Source organism: Garra rufa, chromosome 11 (assembly GCF_049309525.1).
Source record: "Garra rufa chromosome 11, GarRuf1.0, whole genome shotgun sequence".
Classification (NCBI taxonomy): Eukaryota; Metazoa; Chordata; class Actinopteri; order Cypriniformes; family Cyprinidae; genus Garra; species Garra rufa.
In genome coordinates this window covers 49,852,031-49,872,031 of record NC_133371.1, presented here as the reverse complement: position 1 = coordinate 49,872,031, position 20,001 = coordinate 49,852,031, and the positions used below count along the sequence as shown (strand labels likewise).

The window sequence follows — 20,001 nt, the reverse complement described above, 5'->3', positions numbered from 1 at the left end:
TTCTGCTCACCAATTCTGCATTTATTTGATCAAAAGTACAGCAAAAACAGTAACATTCTGAAATAATTTCAAAATGTTTTCTATTTGGATTCTTTTAAAAGTAATTTATTCCTGTGATTTCAAAGCGGATTTTTTAATCATCATTACTCCAGTCACATGATCCCTCAGAAATCATTTTAATATGCTGATTTGCTACTCAAAAACATGTTTTATTATTATCATGATGTTGAAAACATCTTTAGTCTTTTATGATTCATTAGAACATCATTTATTTGAAATAGACATCTTTTGTAACATTATAAATGTCTTTATCATTTAGCATCATTGCTAAATAAAAGTATTCATTTCTATAAAAAATGTAGCTACCAAAAATGTAAGAAAATATATTTAATAATGTACACGGTTTATCCCACTACACAGGTGCAATTTGTGTCCCTGGTTTGTAAAAATGAAGCTTACTTGTAATTTTCCATCGTCCCTTGCCATATTAGGAAATATGAACATTTTGATTAAAGCAGAATAAAGCGATGCAGAAATTAGCTTGTTGTATAGCCCATATTAAATATAGTTGTTGTTGTTTCTTTAATGTAACAGAACGTTCAGTATTTCAGTAGCCTTAGAATAAAACATTATTTTCCGGATTTTTTTAATATTCTAAAAGTATTTTATAAACCACATCATTAAACTGTAAATGACCTACATTTATTGAATACAAAACGTGAAAGCGGTGAGTAATCTGTGTTTCTAAGGCATTGTTTACTGATGTCGTAGTTCGGGTTTGGAATGAAGGGGACGTGACTCTGTTGTCCAATCAGAGAGGAGAATGGGTGTGGTCGGGTGACGTGAGGTCAAACCCACTCGACTTCAACATACTGCGCACGAATAAGCGCGTCTGAATCAGTCTGTTCCTTATAGTCGTGCGTGCAGTTATACGGTGTCAGTTGGCCTCATTTAAAACTGCGTTTAACACATCTGACAGTTATACAGCTGCATATAGAGTCTGTGACTTCATTCACTGCCTGCAATTTTTGATTATTTACGTTTATACCAGTAACCAACAGCAAAAATGAAGACTAAATTCATCAATGGCGTGTCTTCCTCGCCTTCACTGTCTCTGGGTTTACTGGTAAGTGAAAATGTCCTCGAGGTCCAACCAGACAGTGTGAACGACTGCAAAGACATTATTCGACCGGATGAGCCTGACCACCAGACGAAGAATAAGGCGTATCTATGGTGTAAAGAATTCCTTCACGGAGCCTGGAAATCCGTAGATGAGGATGATTTCCAAATCTCTATTATCAGGTATTCTTCTGCGTGTGCTACGTGACTAGGAATGCACATTACTGAGACAGAACTGTTTTTACTCAGAGATGCCACCTTTTTAAAACACCGCGGTCAAGTGAGCCGCCATCTGCGAAGACCCAGTCAAGTCAGCCGCCACCTGGATTCTGCTGCACGTTTATTTGTGGTATTACGGTACGGATACTCGAAGCGGACAAAAAGCTGAGGAATATCTATATTTCAGCGGTTAATATCAAATGTGTCCGAAAACAGAGGGAAAATATTTAAAAACATATCAACATTGTACATTATAAAATATATAATTATATTACATTTGAATATATTGAAGTGTGTAGTTTTCTTGAGAAATAAAGTCTGTTAAAAAGCATATTCTACATGCAATATTAAAATTCCTTCAAATAACATGAATGCTTCAATAAATTATTTTTTTCTGAACGACCATGTCTCTGTCTGTGTGAATTTAGCAGAAAATGAATGGCAAACTATGTCACTATGCATTATAGCACTTATGAATTCTTCACATTTATGATTCAAATTCCTTCATATTTGTCACGAAAATCTCTGTTCATACTTCTTCAGAATACTCAAAACTGTGTCTGTGTCAACTTTCATGAGATTTCACTGAAGAATTTAGCAGAAAATGGATGGTAAATTCAGTCACTATGCATTATAATACTGATCAACTCTTCACATTTTTGATTCAAATTCCTTCATAGTTAACAGGATAATTTCTATTCATACTTCTTCAGAATACTCAAAACTGTGTCTGTGTCAACTTTCATGAGATTTCACTGAAGAATTTAGCAGAAAATGGATGGTAAATTCAGTCACTGTGCATTACAGCACTTGGGAATTCTTCACATTTTTGATTCAAATTTCTTCATAGTTAACAGGATAATTTCTATTCATACTTCTTCAGAATACTCAAAACTGTGTCTGTGTCAACTTTCATGAGATTTCACTGAAGAATTTAGCAGAAAATGGATGGTAAATTCAGTCACTGTGCATTACAGCACTTGGGAGTTCTTCACATTTATGATTCAAATTCCTTCATAGTTAACAGGATAATTTCTATTCATACTTCTTCAGAATACTCAAAACTGTGTCTGTGTCAACTTTCATGAGATTTCACTGTAGAATTCAGCAGAAAATGGATGGTAAATTCAGTCACTATGCATTACAGCACTTGGGAATTCTTCACATTTTTGATTCAAATTTCTTCATAGTTAACAGGATAATTTCTATTCATACTTCTTCAGAATACCCAAGACTGTGTCTGTGTCAACTTTCATGAGATTTCACTGAAGAATTCAGCAGAAAATGAATGGCAAATTCAGTCACTATGCATTACAGCACTTGGGAGTTCTTCACATTTTTGATTCAAATTTCTTCATAGTTAACAGGATAATTTCTATTCATACTTCTTCAGAATACTCAAAACTGTGTCTGTGTCAACTTTCATGAGATTTCACTGAAGAATTCAGCAGAAAATGGATGGTAAATTCAGTCACTATGCATTATAATACTGATCAACTCTTCACATTTTTGATTCAAATTCCTTCATAGTTAACAGGATAATTTCTATTCATACTTCTTCAGAATACTCAAAACTGTGTCTGTGTCAACTTTCATGAGATTTCACTGTAGAATTTAGCAGAAAATGAATGGTAAATTCAGTCACTATGCATTATAATACTGATCAACTCTTCACATTTTTGATTCAAATTCCTTCATAGTTAACAGGATAATTTCTATTCATACTTCTTCAGAATATTCAAGACTGTGTCTGTGTCAACTTTCATGAGATTTCACTGTAGAATTCAGCAGAAAATGGATGGTAAATTCAGTCACTATGCATTACAGCACTTGGGAATTCTTCACATTTATGATTCAAATTTCTTCATAGTTAACAGGATAATTTCTATTCATACTTCTTCAGAATACCCAAGACTGTGTCTGTGTCAACTTTCATGAGATTTCACTGAAGAATTTAGCAGAAAATGGATGGTAAATTCAGTCACTATACATTACAGCACTTGGGAGTTCTTCACATTTTTGATTCAAATTCCTTCATAGTTAACAGGATAATTTCTATTCATACTTCTTCAGAATACTCAAAACTGTGTCTGTGTCAACTTTCATGAGATTTCACTGAAGAATTTAGCAGAAAATGGATGGTAAATTCAGTCACTATACATTACAGCACTTGGGAGTTCTTCACATTTTTGATTCAAATTCCTTCATAGTTAACAGGATAATTTCTATTCATACTTCTTCAGAATACTCAAAACTGTGTCTGTGTCAACTTTCATGAGATTTCACTGAAGAATTTAGCAGAAAATGGATGGTAAATTCAGTCACTATGCATTACAGCACTTGGGAGTTCTTCACATTTATGATTCAAATTTCTTCATAGTTAACAGGATAATTTCTATTCATACTTCTTCAGAATACTCAAAACTGTGTCTGTGTCAACTTTCATGAGATTTCACTGAAGAATTTAGCAGAAAATGGATGGTAAATTCAGTCACTATGCATTACAGCACTTGGGAGTTCTTCACATTTTTGATTCAAATTTCTTCATAGTTAACAGGATAATTTCTATTCATACTTCTTCAGAATACTCAAAACTGTGTCTGTGTCAACTTTCATGAGATTTCACTGTAGAATTCAGCAGAAAATGGATGGTAAATTCAGTCACTATGCATTACAGCACTTGGGAATTCTTCACATTTTTGATTCAAATTTCTTCATAGTTAACAGGATAATTTCTATTCATACTTCTTCAGAATACTCAAAACTGTGTCTGTGTCAACTTTCATGAGATTTCACTGAAGAATTTAGCAGAAAATGGATGGTAAATTCAGTCACTATGCATTATAATACTGATCAACTCTTCACATTTTTGATTCAAATTTCTTCATAGTTAACAGGATAATTTCTATTCATACTTCTTCAGAATACTCAAAACTGTGTCTGTGTCAACTTTCATGAGATTTCACTGTAGAATTTAGCAGAAAATGGATGGTAAATTCAGTCTGCATTACAGCACTTGGGAATTCTTCACATTTATGATTCAAATTTCTTCATAGTTAACAGGATAATTTCTATTCATACTTCTTCAGAATACTCAAAACTGTGTCTGTGTCAACTTTCATGAGATTTCACTGAAGAATTTAGCAGAAAATGGATGGTAAATTCAGTCACTATGCATTACAGCACTTGGGAGTTCTTCACATTTTTGATTCAAATTTCTTCATAGTTAACAGGATAATTTCTATTCATACTTCTTCAGAATACCCAAGACTGTGTCTGTGTCAACTTTCATGATATTTCACTGTAGAATTCAGCAGAAAATGGATGGTAAATTCAGTCACTATGCATTACAGCACTTGGGAATTCTTCACATTTTTGATTCAAATTTCTTCATAGTTAACAGGATAATTTCTATTCATACTTCTTCAGAATACCCAAGACTGTGTCTGTGTCAACTTTCATGAGATTTTACTGAAGAATTCAGCAGAAAATGAATGGTAAATTCAGTCACTATGCATTACAGCACTTGGGAGTTCTTCACATTTATGATTCAAATTTCTTCATAGTTAACAGGATAATTTCTATTCATACTTCTTCAGAATACTCAAAACTGTGTCTGTGTCAACTTTCATGAGATTTCACTGTAGAATTCAGCAGAAAATGGATGGTAAATTCAGTCACTATACATTACAGCACTTGGGAGTTCTTCACATTTATGATTCAAATTTCTTCATAGTTAACAGGATAATTTCTATTCATACTTCTTCAGAATACTCAAGACTGTGTCTGTGTCAACTTTCATGAGATTTCACTGAAGAATTCAGCAGAAAATGGATGGTAAATTCAGTCACTATGCATTACAGCACTTGGGAGTTCTTCACATTTTTGATTCAAATTCCTTCATAGTTAACAGGATAATTTCTATTCATACTTCTTCAGAATACTCAAGACTGTGTCTGTGTCAACTTTCATGAGATTTCACTGAAGAATTCAGCAGAAAATGGATGGTAAATTCAGTCACTATGCATTACAGCACTTGGGAATTCTTCACATTTTTGATTCAAATTCCTTCATAGTTAACAGGATAATTTCTATTCATACTTCTTCAGAATACTCAAAACTGTGTCTGTGTCAACTTTCATGAGATTTCACTGTAGAATTCAGCAGAAAATGGATGGTAAATTCAGTCACTATGCATTACAGCACTTGGGAATTCTTCACATTTTTGATTCAAATTTCTTCATAGTTAACAGGATAATTTCTATTCATACTTCTTCAGAATACTCAAAACTGTGTCTGTGTCAACTTTCATGAGATTTCACTGTAGAATTCAGCAGAAAATGGATGGTAAATTCAGTCACTATGCATTACAGCACTTGGGAGTTCTTCACATTTTTGATTCAAATTTCTTCATAGTTAACAGGATAATTTCTATTCATACTTCTTCAGAATATTCAAGACTGTGTCTGTGTCAACTTTCATGAGATTTCACTGTAGAATTTAGCAGAAAATGGATGGTAAATTCAGTCACTATGCATTACAGCACTTGGGAGTTCTTCACATTTATGATTCAAATTCCTTCATAGTTAACAGGATAATTTCTATTCATACTTCTTCAGAATACTCAAGACTGTGTCTGTGTCAACTTTCATGAGATTTCACTGAAGAATTCAGCAGAAAATGGATGGTAAATTCAGTCACTATGCATTACAGCACTTGGGAGTTCTTCACATTTTTGATTCAAATTCCTTCATAGTTAACAGGATAATTTCTATTCATACTTCTTCAGAATACTCAAGACTGTGTCTGTGTCAACTTTCATGAGATTTCATTGAAGAATTCAGCAGAAAATGGATGGTAAATTCAGTCACTATGCATTACAGCACTTGGGAATTCTTCACATTTTTGATTCAAATTCCTTCATAGTTAACAGGATAATTTCTATTCATACTTCTTCAGAATACTCAAAACTGTGTCTGTGTCAACTTTCATGAGATTTCACTGTAGAATTCAGCAGAAAATGGATGGTAAATTCAGTCACTATGCATTACAGCACTTGGGAATTCTTCACATTTTTGATTCAAATTTCTTCATAGTTAACAGGATAATTTCTATTCATACTTCTTCAGAATACTCAAAACTGTGTCTGTGTCAACTTTCATGAGATTTCACTGTAGAATTCAGCAGAAAATGGATGGTAAATTCAGTCACTATGCATTACAGCACTTGGGAGTTCTTCACATTTTTGATTCAAATTTCTTCATAGTTAACAGGATAATTTCTATTCATACTTCTTCAGAATACTCAAAACTGTGTCTGTGTCAACTTTCATGAGATTTCACTGTAGAATTTAGCAGAAAATGGATGGTAAATTCAGTCACTATGCATTACAGCACTTGGGAGTTCTTCACATTTATGATTCAAATTCCTTCATAGTTAACAGGATAATTTCTATTCATACTTCTTCAGAATACTCAAGACTGTGTCTGTGTCAACTTTCATGAGATTTCACTGAAGAATTCAGCAGAAAATGGATGGTAAATTCAGTCACTATGCATTACAGCACTTGGGAGTTCTTCACATTTTTGATTCAAATTCCTTCATAGTTAACAGGATAATTTCTATTCATACTTCTTCAGAATACTCAAGACTGTGTCTGTGTCAACTTTCATGAGATTTCACTGAAGAATTCAGCAGAAAATGGATGGTAAATTCAGTCACTATGCATTACAGCACTTGGGAATTCTTCACATTTTTGATTCAAATTTCTTCATAGTTAACAGGATAATTTCTATTCATACTTCTTCAGAATACTCAAAACTGTGTCTGTGTCAACTTTCATGAGATTTCACTGTAGAATTCAGCAGAAAATGGATGGTAAATTCAGTCACTATGCATTACAGCACTTGGGAGTTCTTCACATTTTTGATTCAAATTTCTTCATAGTTAACAGGATAATTTCTATTCATACTTCTTCAGAATATTCAAGACTGTGTCTGTGTCAACTTTCATGAGATTTCACTGTAGAATTTAGCAGAAAATGGATGGTAAATTCAGTCACTATGCATTACAGCACTTGGGAGTTCTTCACATTTATGATTCAAATTCCTTCATAGTTAACAGGATAATTTCTATTCATACTTCTTCAGAATACTCAAAACTGTGTCTGTGTCAACTTTCATGAGATTTCACTGTAGAATTCAGCAGAAAATGGATGGTAAATTCAGTCACTATGCATTACAGCACTTGGGAGTTCTTCACATTTTTGATTCAAATTTCTTCATAGTTAACAGGATAATTTCTATTCATACTTCTTCAGAATACCCAAGACTGTGTCTGTGTCAACTTTCATGAGATTTTACTGAAGAATTCAGCAGAAAATGGATGGTAAATTCAGTCACTATGCATTATAATACTGATCAACTCTTCACATTTTTGATTCAAATTCCTTCATAGTTAACAGGATAATTTCTATTCATACTTCTTCAGAATACTCAAAACTGTGTCTGTGTCAACTTTCATGAGATTTCACTGTAGAATTTAGCAGAAAATGAATGGTAAATTCAGTCACTATGCATTACAGCACTTGGGAGTTCTTCACATTTATGATTCAAATTTCTTCATAGTTAACAGGATAATTTCTATTCATACTTCTTCAGAATACTCAAAACTGTGTCTGTGTCAACTTTCATGAGATTTCACTGTAGAATTCAGCAGAAAATGGATGGTAAATTCAGTCACTATACATTACAGCACTTGGGAGTTCTTCACATTTATGATTCAAATTTCTTCATAGTTAACAGGATAATTTCTATTCATACTTCTTCAGAATACTCAAGACTGTGTCTGTGTCAACTTTCATGAGATTTCACTGAAGAATTCAGCAGAAAATGGATGGTAAATTCAGTCACTATGCATTACAGCACTTGGGAGTTCTTCACATTTTTGATTCAAATTCCTTCATAGTTAACAGGATAATTTCTATTCATACTTCTTCAGAATACTCAAGACTGTGTCTGTGTCAACTTTCATGAGATTTCACTGAAGAATTCAGCAGAAAATGGATGGTAAATTCAGTCACTATGCATTACAGCACTTGGGAGTTCTTCACATTTTTGATTCAAATTCCTTCATAGTTAACAGGATAATTTCTATTCATACTTCTTCAGAATACTCAAAACTGTGTCTGTGTCAACTTTCATGAGATTTCACTGTAGAATTCAGCAGAAAATGGATGGTAAATTCAGTCACTATGCATTACAGCACTTGGGAATTCTTCACATTTTTGATTCAAATTTCTTCATAGTTAACAGGATAATTTCTATTCATACTTCTTCAGAATACTCAAAACTGTGTCTGTGTCAACTTTCATGAGATTTCACTGTAGAATTCAGCAGAAAATGGATGGTAAATTCAGTCACTATGCATTACAGCACTTGGGAGTTCTTCACATTTTTGATTCAAATTTCTTCATAGTTAACAGGATAATTTCTATTCATACTTCTTCAGAATACTCAAAACTGTGTCTGTGTCAACTTTCATGAGATTTCACTGTAGAATTTAGCAGAAAATGGATGGTAAATTCAGTCACTATGCATTACAGCACTTGGGAGTTCTTCACATTTTTGATTCAAATTCCTTCATAGTTAACAGGATAATTTCTATTCATACTTCTTCAGAATACTCAAGACTGTGTCTGTGTCAACTTTCATGAGATTTCACTGAAGAATTCAGCAGAAAATGGATGGTAAATTCAGTCACTATGCATTACAGCACTTGGGAGTTCTTCACATTTTTGATTCAAATTCCTTCATAGTTAACAGGATAATTTCTATTCATACTTCTTCAGAATACTCAAGACTGTGTCTGTGTCAACTTTCATGAGATTTCACTGAAGAATTCAGCAGAAAATGGATGGTAAATTCAGTCACTATGCATTACAGCACTTGGGAATTCTTCACATTTTTGATTCAAATTCCTTCATAGTTAACAGGATAATTTCTATTCATACTTCTTCAGAATACTCAAAACTGTGTCTGTGTCAACTTTCATGAGATTTCACTGTAGAATTCAGCAGAAAATGGATGGTAAATTCAGTCACTATGCATTACAGCACTTGGGAATTCTTCACATTTTTGATTCAAATTTCTTCATAGTTAACAGGATAATTTCTATTCATACTTCTTCAGAATACTCAAAACTGTGTCTGTGTCAACTTTCATGAGATTTCACTGTAGAATTCAGCAGAAAATGGATGGTAAATTCAGTCACTATGCATTACAGCACTTGGGAGTTCTTCACATTTTTGATTCAAATTTCTTCATAGTTAACAGGATAATTTCTATTCATACTTCTTCAGAATATTCAAGACTGTGTCTGTGTCAACTTTCATGAGATTTCACTGTAGAATTTAGCAGAAAATGGATGGTAAATTCAGTCACTATGCATTACAGCACTTGGGAGTTCTTCACATTTATGATTCAAATTCCTTCATAGTTAACAGGATAATTTCTATTCATACTTCTTCAGAATACTCAAAACTGTGTCTGTGTCAACTTTCATGAGATTTCACTGTAGAATTCAGCAGAAAATGGATGGTAAATTCAGTCACTATGCATTACAGCACTTGGGAGTTCTTCACATTTTTGATTCAAATTTCTTCATAGTTAACAGGATAATTTCTATTCATACTTCTTCAGAATACCCAAGACTGTGTCTGTGTCAACTTTCATGAGATTTTACTGAAGAATTCAGCAGAAAATGGATGGTAAATTCAGTCACTATGCATTATAATACTGATCAACTCTTCACATTTTTGATTCAAATTCCTTCATAGTTAACAGGATAATTTCTATTCATACTTCTTCAGAATACTCAAAACTGTGTCTGTGTCAACTTTCATGAGATTTCACTGTAGAATTTAGCAGAAAATGAATGGTAAATTCAGTCACTATGCATTACAGCACTTGGGAGTTCTTCACATTTATGATTCAAATTTCTTCATAGTTAACAGGATAATTTCTATTCATACTTCTTCAGAATACTCAAAACTGTGTCTGTGTCAACTTTCATGAGATTTCACTGTAGAATTCAGCAGAAAATGGATGGTAAATTCAGTCACTATACATTACAGCACTTGGGAGTTCTTCACATTTATGATTCAAATTTCTTCATAGTTAACAGGATAATTTCTATTCATACTTCTTCAGAATACTCAAGACTGTGTCTGTGTCAACTTTCATGAGATTTCACTGAAGAATTCAGCAGAAAATGGATGGTAAATTCAGTCACTATGCATTACAGCACTTGGGAGTTCTTCACATTTTTGATTCAAATTCCTTCATAGTTAACAGGATAATTTCTATTCATACTTCTTCAGAATACTCAAGACTGTGTCTGTGTCAACTTTCATGAGATTTCACTGAAGAATTCAGCAGAAAATGGATGGTAAATTCAGTCACTATGCATTACAGCACTTGGGAGTTCTTCACATTTTTGATTCAAATTCCTTCATAGTTAACAGGATAATTTCTATTCATACTTCTTCAGAATACTCAAGACTGTGTCTGTGTCAACTTTCATGAGATTTCACTGAAGAATTCAGCAGAAAATGGATGGTAAATTCAGTCACTATGCATTACAGCACTTGGGAATTCTTCACATTTTTGATTCAAATTCCTTCATAGTTAACAGGATAATTTCTATTCATACTTCTTCAGAATACTCAAAACTGTGTCTGTGTCAACTTTCATGAGATTTCACTGTAGAATTCAGCAGAAAATGGATGGTAAATTCAGTCACTATGCATTACAGCACTTGGGAATTCTTCACATTTTTGATTCAAATTTCTTCATAGTTAACAGGATAATTTCTATTCATACTTCTTCAGAATACTCAAAACTGTGTCTGTGTCAACTTTCATGAGATTTCACTGTAGAATTCAGCAGAAAATGGATGGTAAATTCAGTCACTATGCATTACAGCACTTGGGAGTTCTTCACATTTTTGATTCAAATTTCTTCATAGTTAACAGGATAATTTCTATTCATACTTCTTCAGAATATTCAAGACTGTGTCTGTGTCAACTTTCATGAGATTTCACTGTAGAATTTAGCAGAAAATGGATGGTAAATTCAGTCACTATGCATTACAGCACTTGGGAGTTCTTCACATTTATGATTCAAATTCCTTCATAGTTAACAGGATAATTTCTATTCATACTTCTTCAGAATACTCAAAACTGTGTCTGTGTCAACTTTCATGAGATTTCACTGTAGAAATCAGCAGAAAATGGATGGTAAATTCAGTCACTATGCATTACAGCACTTGGGAGTTCTTCACATTTTTGATTCAAATTTCTTCATAGTTAACAGGATAATTTCTATTCATACTTCTTCAGAATACCCAAGACTGTGTCTGTGTCAACTTTCATGAGATTTTACTGAAGAATTCAGCAGAAAATGGATGGTAAATTCAGTCACTATGCATTATAATACTGATCAACTCTTCACATTTTTGATTCAAATTCCTTCATAGTTAACAGGATAATTTCTATTCATACTTCTTCAGAATACTCAGAACTGTGTCTGTGTCAACTTTCATGAGATTTCACTGAAGAATTTAGCAGAAAATGGATGGTAAATTCAGTCACTATGCATTATAATACTGATCAACTCTTCACATTTATGATTCAAATTCCTTCATAGTTACATAGTTATTTGATTGTTCTTTATTTGTGTGCAAAATATATGATTTAGGCCGCACATAATTACACACATGGAATGCAGAGTATATCATTAGATTGAATAAAGTAAATTGCATAAATACCTAAAGTTTTGGCCAGCAGCTTCTGAATCTGCAGAATGCTTTGAAACGATTTGTATCACAACTTTTTACAATCTTGACAAAAACATAATTGGAAAGGTCTGAGTCTCAGGATTGCATACAGTATTTGGTGGTTATTTTGTGATAGACTGAACATTTTCTGAAAAATTTTGACTTTTGTTACAGAAAACTGCATACATTTTTTTTTTTTTTTTTTTTTTTTTGGCATTTGGATAGCACCCGTGTCTGTTTGTGGTATAACGCCCTAAACAAACTTTCACAGGAACCTTAATTTTTTCCCTATCAACTTAAAATTTGGAACATAACTTATTTAGATATGAGGCTACAATTTGATATCAAATAGGATAAAACCTGTTATGTAAAATATATTTTTATATAAAATATAATAAAAATTGTACAGTGCATTTTATTTACAGTAATTTTAATAATTTATAGTTTTTTGTTTGTTTGTTTGTTTGTTTGTTTTTTTGTTGAAAAAAATCCACTTCTGCAATAATCTGCTGATTGTCTTCTTTAAAAAAAGACCAACCTTACATCTGTATTCCAAAGTGTTCATGAATTACAACAGTTGAAGAGTGGATAGTGCACGTTCATGCCTATTTTAAAAAATGGGGGTGACAGTTAAGGGGTTAAAGGATCCATCAAATACACACTGCTTTCTGCTGCATTAGTTTACTGTAACCAGAAGAAAAATGACATTATTCTACAAAAAGATTTACTTCAACAAAAGAAAAATGGGAATCATGGAACTTCACCTATAAACCAGAAGTTTCCAGTGTACATTTTTTAAAGTTAACAAAGGACACAATGGCTTTGTAGTTGGTAGAGTTAACCTGTAACACATCAAAATTACTTTCATTAAATGATATCAACACAAAAAAATACTTCAGTTAATAAACATTTGTCATTGACATTAATTTTTGTTTTGGATCATCATCAGGGCCGGCCCTGTTCATCTGGGGGCCCTAAGCAGGATAATTTTGGGGCCCTGCCTTGCAAAAGCATGCAAAAAAATCGAGTATTGCCAGTAGCCAGGTTTCCATCCAAAGATTTTTTTTGTGGGAAAAAAACAAAAAACAAAAAAAAAAAACAAAAAAACATGTAAAGCTTCGGAATTTGCGCTTTCGACATAGCTGATGGAAATGCCTTGTCGATTAAATTTCTTATGTGTCAAAACAATCTTTTTTCGTTTAACTTTAGAACATTAATTCTTAATCCATAATTCAAATGTCACAAAAATCTGTTTGGAAACACTTTTTGTAGAGAGGCAAATAAATGTGAGGCAGCGTCCCTGTTCGTGTTGCTAATGTTAAAGCACCGTTTTCCAGTTCAAAAAACGCATAAATCATATTCATTTGATTAAACTGACAAGTTACCTCTCAAACATACATATCTTAATTTAATGTTCCTTTAGTAGGCTACGTTGCAAGTTAAAATGTATTCATTTTGTTCTGAAAATCTTGTTTTATGTGGATATTGGAATGATAAGTACAACATTTTAAATTAACTCGTTTTGGCTTGTTAGTAGCTTCTTATATTTTTGTTCTTGTGTTATGAGTATCGTTCCATTAAATTTAAATGATTTGTCCTAAAATGAGAGGAAATAAAACAGCATGTTTTTCAATATGTTTGACTGTATTTTATTTTGACAATGAAGCTCGCGTTGTCGATCCAGTTAGTAGCCTAATGCTTAACTGCGCGCAGGAGGCGCCAGCACGCTCACTTGATTTTTTTCCCCCTTATAAAAGTGGAAGAAACTTACAATAGCCTACTCCTTCGTTTGTGGTCATATAAGAGTAGTAAGACATTATTCCAAACTATTCTAAATATTTATTTTATTTATGCACATTCACATTAAAAACAAACAGTCTGCTTTTGTAAAAAAGAAAACAAAAAGGATGCCGCTTTCTCAAAAGCGCATCAGAAAAAAGAAACTAAATTCTGCATAGGTTGATATAGGCTACTAATTGTTTCACGTTTTTTTTTTCGTTTTGTTAATTCATTATTTATTTAGAAAAATATATTTTGCATATCTATTTGTTTCTTTTATATAGCTTTTATAATGTTTTCCTCCATTTGCAGAATCGCTGCAGGTGCGTGACCATGTGAATCCTCACATTCTGTTGTTTATGCTGCTTTTTGCGTGTATAAAATTAATCCATGGAAAACAAATTTAGGTATTTTTTATGGGTCACAGCCGCGTATTAATTAAAATTTCATTTAATTGTACTTTAACATAACCTTGTCGGTTAACGGTTAAAAATGACCGTCGGTTGTCAGGAGAAATAATCGAAATTAACATTCCTATTTAAAAGTTAATCAGAAAAAATGATAGAAATACAACTGCTCCTTTTTATGATTATTGTTGATGATCAAGTAAATAGTCTAACAAAGTAAAAAAAAAAAAATACCTCTTGACACTTACATTTAGTATTAGGTTTTGTTTCAAATGGATAAAGAACAGGCTACTAGCCTATATAATTTACGCAATATAGGCGAAATTATGTATGGAAACAGCTCAAGGGCAATTTTTTTTTTTTTTTTTTTTGCGATACACCAAATCTTATGTCACGGTTTCTTTTTTTTTTTTAGGGATGAGGTCATTATGCACACCATTTTATCGGTAAAAGGCCGGTTGGACAGCAAATTTCGCAGGTTTATTTTACGCATATTCTCTTTGTCGATTAACAAAAAAGTTCGAAAACTGGATGGAAACTTGGTTAGTGACAGCCACGTGCTTTGCAACGTAATGACTTGGATCACTAGTGGGGGCCCCCTAGTGGCGGCGGGGCCCTAAGCAGCCGCTTAGTTCGCCTATAGGGAGGGCCGGCTCTGATCATCATGTGCATACAGTGAAACTCGTATACGCATCAGCAATTCTCATGCAACAGTCTGTTTATCATGCACTCTTAAAACAGAAAAACAACACAACCTGTCTTATATCTGAACACACTTGTGTGTCAAATTAAAGACAACAAATTTTGTGTTAATTTCAACTCAACCAGTGTGATATTTGTCTTAACACAGGTTGATATTTTTTTTTAAATATATAGCACACTAATGTGTTAAAAAATCTCACAATCTGCATAGATGTGCCATACTTAAAATGAATGCAATACAAAAAATATATTTTTTAATTAAATCTATTAACACTGCTCAGAGTGTATTTGGTCCCACAATACATGCTAAATGAACACTGAAGCAGAGATTAACTTAATGAGAATGCTAACAAGCAGAAGTAATGAAGGAAAGAGAAACAGAAAAAAAGAAAAAGAGACAAACAGAAACACAACTACAACAGACTCAGATGAAATGAACTGAAATAAAACACAATACATCTCTGAAGATCTCAGCAAAGGAGGATTAAACAGCTCCACAAACAGCAGCACCAGCTTCACTCATTACTGACCAGATTGACTGAGTTATTACTGAGAACAGAGGTTTAGATGTTGAAATTTTCATTTGAACTTAACATTCATGTGATCAGTGTTTGCTTTAGTTGTGTTCTTGATCCTTTACTTTTTTAGCGATAACTTATGTTCTTTTGGTTGCTGAATATATGTGTTTGCAAAACACATTTGTTATAGCAAAATAATCCAGAAGAAAACATGATTACCTGGTTGATGATAAGTTATTGTAACTTATTGGTCTTATCTAAAGACTAGAACTGTGGTTATTAACATTAACTATGTTATATGAATTTATGTTGATGAGACTTTTGTAAAGATAATTTGACTGATTTTAAAAACACTTTGCTCAGATTTAGAAAATCTGAGATGTAGATGCAAACATTAATGCATTATAATGCATGATCGAATTTGCCATTCATTTTCTGCTAAATTCTTCAGTGAAATCTCATGAAAGTTGACACAGACACAGTCTTGGGTATTCTGAAGAAGTATGAATAGAAATTATCCTGTTAACTATGAAGAAATTTGAATCAAAAATGTGAAGAACTCCCAAGTGCTGTAATGCATAGTGACTGAATTTACCATCCATTTTCTGCTGAATTCTACAGTGAAATCTCATGAAAGTTGACACAGACACAGTCTTGAGTATTCTGAAGAAGTATGAATAGAAATTATCCTGTTAACTATGAAGAAATTTGAATCAAAAATGTGAAGAACTCCCAAGTGCTGTAATGCATAGTGACTGAATTTACCATCCATTTTCTGCTGAATTCTACAGTGAAATCTCATGAAAGTTGACACAGACACAGTCTTGAGTATTCTGAAGAAGTATGAATAGAAATTATCCTGTTAACTATGAAGAAATTTGAATCAAAAATGTGAAGAACTCCCAAGTGCTGTAATGCATAGTGACTGAATTTACCATCCATTTTCTGCTGAATTCTACAGTGAAATCTCATGAAAGTTGACACAGACACAGTCTTGAGTATTCTGAAGAAGTATGAATAGAAATTATCCTGTTAACTATGAAGGAATTTGAATCAAAAATGTGAAGAGTTGATCAGTATTATAATGCATAGTGACTGAATTTACCATCCATTTTCTGCTAAATTCTACAGTGAAATCTCATGAAAGTTGACACAGACACAGTCTTGGGTATTCTGAAGAAGTATGAATAGAAATTATCCTGTTAACTATGAAGAAATTTGAATCATAAATGTGAAGAACTCCCAAGTGCTGTAATGTATAGTGACTGAATTTACCATCCATTTTCTGCTGAATTCTACAGTGAAATCTCATGAAAGTTGACACAGACACAGTTTTGAGTATTCTGAAGAAGTATGAATAGAAATTATCCTGTTAACTATGAAGAAATTTGAATCATAAATGTGAAGAACTCCCAAGTGCTGTAATGCAGACTGAATTTACCATCCATTTTCTGCTAAATTCTACAGTGAAATCTCATGAAAGTTGACACAGACACAGTTTTGAGTATTCTGAAGAAGTATGAACAGAAATTATCCTGTTAACTATGAAGAAATTTGAATCAAAAATGTGAAGAACTCCCAAGTGCTGTAATGCATAGTGACTGAATTTACCATTCATTTTCTGCTAAATTCTACAGTGAAATCTCATGAAAGTTGACACAGACACAGTTTTGAGTATTCTGAAGAAGTATGAATAGAAATTATCCTGTTAACTATGAAGAAATTTGAATCAAAAATGTGAAGAGTTGATCAGTATTATAATGCATAGTGACTGAATTTACCATCCATTTTCTGCTGAATTCTTCAGTGAAATCTCATGAAAGTTGACACAGACACAGTTTTGAGTATTCTGAAGAAGTATGAATAGAAATTATCCTGTTAACTATGAAGAAATTTGAATCAAAAATGTGAAGAACTCCCAAGTGCTGTAATGCATAGTGACTGAATTTACCATTCATTTTCTGCTAAATTCTACAGTGAAATCTCATGAAAGTTGACACAGACACAGTTTTGAGTATTCTGAAGAAGTATGAATAGAAATTATCCTGTTAACTATGAAGAAATTTGAATCAAAAATGTGAAGAACTCCCAAGTGCTGTAATGCATAGTGACTGAATTTACCATCCATTTTCTGCTAAATTCTACAGTGAAATCTCATGAAAGTTGACACAGACACAGTTTTGAGTATTCTGAAGAAGTATGAATAGAAATTATCCTGTTAACTATGAAGAAATTTGAATCAAAAATGTGAAGAGTTGATCAGTATTATAATGCATAGTGACTGAATTTACCATCCATTTTCTGCTGAATTCTTCAGTGAAATCTCATGAAAGTTGACACAGACACAGTTTTGAGTATTCTGAAGAAGTATGAATAGAAATTATCCTGTTAACTATGAAGAAATTTGAATCAAAAATGTGAAGAACTCCCAAGTGCTGTAATGCATAGTGACTGAATTTGCCATTCATTTTCTGCTGAATTCTTCAGTGAAATCTCATGAAAGTTGACACAGACACAGTCTTGGGTATTCTGAAGAAGTATGAATAGAAATTATCCTGTTAACTATGAAGAAATTTGAATCAAAAATGTGAAGAACTCCCAAGTGCTGTAATGCATAGTGACTGAATTTACCATCCATTTTCTGCTGAATTCTACAGTGAAATCTCATGAAAGTTGACACAGACACAGTTTTGAGTATTCTGAAGAAGTATGAATAGAAATTATCCTGTTAACTATGAAGAAATTTGAATCAAAAATGTGAAGAGTTGATCAGTATTATAATGCATAGTGACTGAATTTACCATCCATTTTCTGCTAAATTCTTCAGTGAAATCTCATGAAAGTTGACACAGACACAGTTTTGAGTATTCTGAAGAAGTATGAATAGAAATTATCCTGTTAACTATGAAGGAATTTGAATCAAAAATGTGAAGAGTTGATCAGTATTATAATGCATAGTGACTGAATTTACCATCCATTTTCTGCTAAATTCTTCAGTGAAATCTCATGAAAGTTGACACAGACACAGTTTTGAGTATTCTGAAGAAGTATGAACAGAGATTTTCGTGACAAATATGAAGGAATTTGAATCATAAATGTGAAGAATTCATAAGTGCTATAATGCATAGTGACATAGTTTGCCATTCATTTTCTGCTAAATTCACACAGACAGAGACATGGTCGTTCAGAAAAAAATAATTTATTGAAGCATTCATGTTATTTGAAGGAATTTTAATATTGCATGTAGAATATGCTTTTTAACAGACTTTATTTCTCAAGAAAACTACACACTTCAATATATTCAAATGTAATATAATTATATATTTTATAATGTACAATGTTGATATGTTTTTAAATATTTTCCCTCTGTTTTCGGACACATTTGATATTAACCGCTGAAATATAGATATTCCTCAGCTTTTTGTCCGCTTCGAGTATCCGTACCGTAATACCACAAATAAACGTGCAGCAGAATCCAGGTGGCGGCTGACTTGACTGGGTCTTCGCAGATGGCGGCTCACTTGACCGCGGTTTTTAAAACGAACGTTATTCGGACGTAAGCCACAAGCTCAGAGGAAACGCGTGGTTCCTTTTCTTAAGAAAATGTTGTAACGTTATTATTCTAAGTAATGTGCCTCAGTGTCCATGACTATAGCTGTGTCTCAAAACCGAGTGAGCTGCCTACCTAGAACGCATGTTTAGGCAATACACGAGTAATGATTAAATGAAAACGCAGTGACTGTGTCTCAAAACCTATTTTTAAATAGAAAATAGAATACTAAAGTGTCTCAAAACGCAGTGAGTGTACAGCATTTTTGGCATCGGTATTGTTGCAAAAATGATGCTTAAAACCAACAGCATTATTCTTAGTGGTATTGTTTTGCATGTAAATAATAGTTTCCTGATTCATTTGTAAGAATGCAGTTTTCTTTTCTAATATGTATGTTTTGCTTCTAGGGGAGGTCTCAGCAACAAACTGTTCCTCTGTGCTTTGCCAGAGAAGGAACCGAGCATTGGAGATGAACCACGATACGTGCTCCTTCGCCTGTATGGAAAAATTCTGCAGGTGTTTTGATAGGTTTTTTTTATTTACTTGGTGAAATGTTGAAGTATGAATTACGTGCTGTATTGTATAGTCAAGTCTAATAAAATGCAAAGTAATAGACTTACATTACCTGTCAGAAGAAGTCCCTTCTACTCACCAAACCTGCATTTATTTGATCCAAAGTACCGCAAAAGCAGTCAAATGTTAATTTTTACTATTTAAAATAACTGTTTTCTATTTGAATATATTTTAAAATGTAATTTACTCCTGTGATCAAATTTAAAATGTTACAAAATTTTTATTTTTAGATAAATGCAGTTCTTCTGAATTTTCGGTTCATCAGAGAAACCTGAATAAAATCTACTCAGCTGTTTTC

The 20,001-nt window shown here is 32.8% G+C and overlaps 1 protein-coding gene across 1 annotated transcript in view; it reads left to right on the top strand.

The window, feature by feature from the left end:
* Nucleotides 1–906: 906 nt before the first annotated feature.
* Nucleotides 907–20,001, top strand: part of LOC141345756 (choline kinase alpha-like) — a 34,833-nt gene continuing 15,738 nt past the window's right edge. Inside the window, exons 1-2 of the mRNA XM_073850650.1 lie at nt 907–1,302; nt 19,538–19,646. Of these exons, the coding sequence (XP_073706751.1) occupies nt 1,067–1,302; nt 19,538–19,646 (345 nt within the window). The 5' untranslated portion in view covers nt 907–1,066. The remainder of the gene's footprint in view (nt 1,303–19,537; nt 19,647–20,001) is intronic.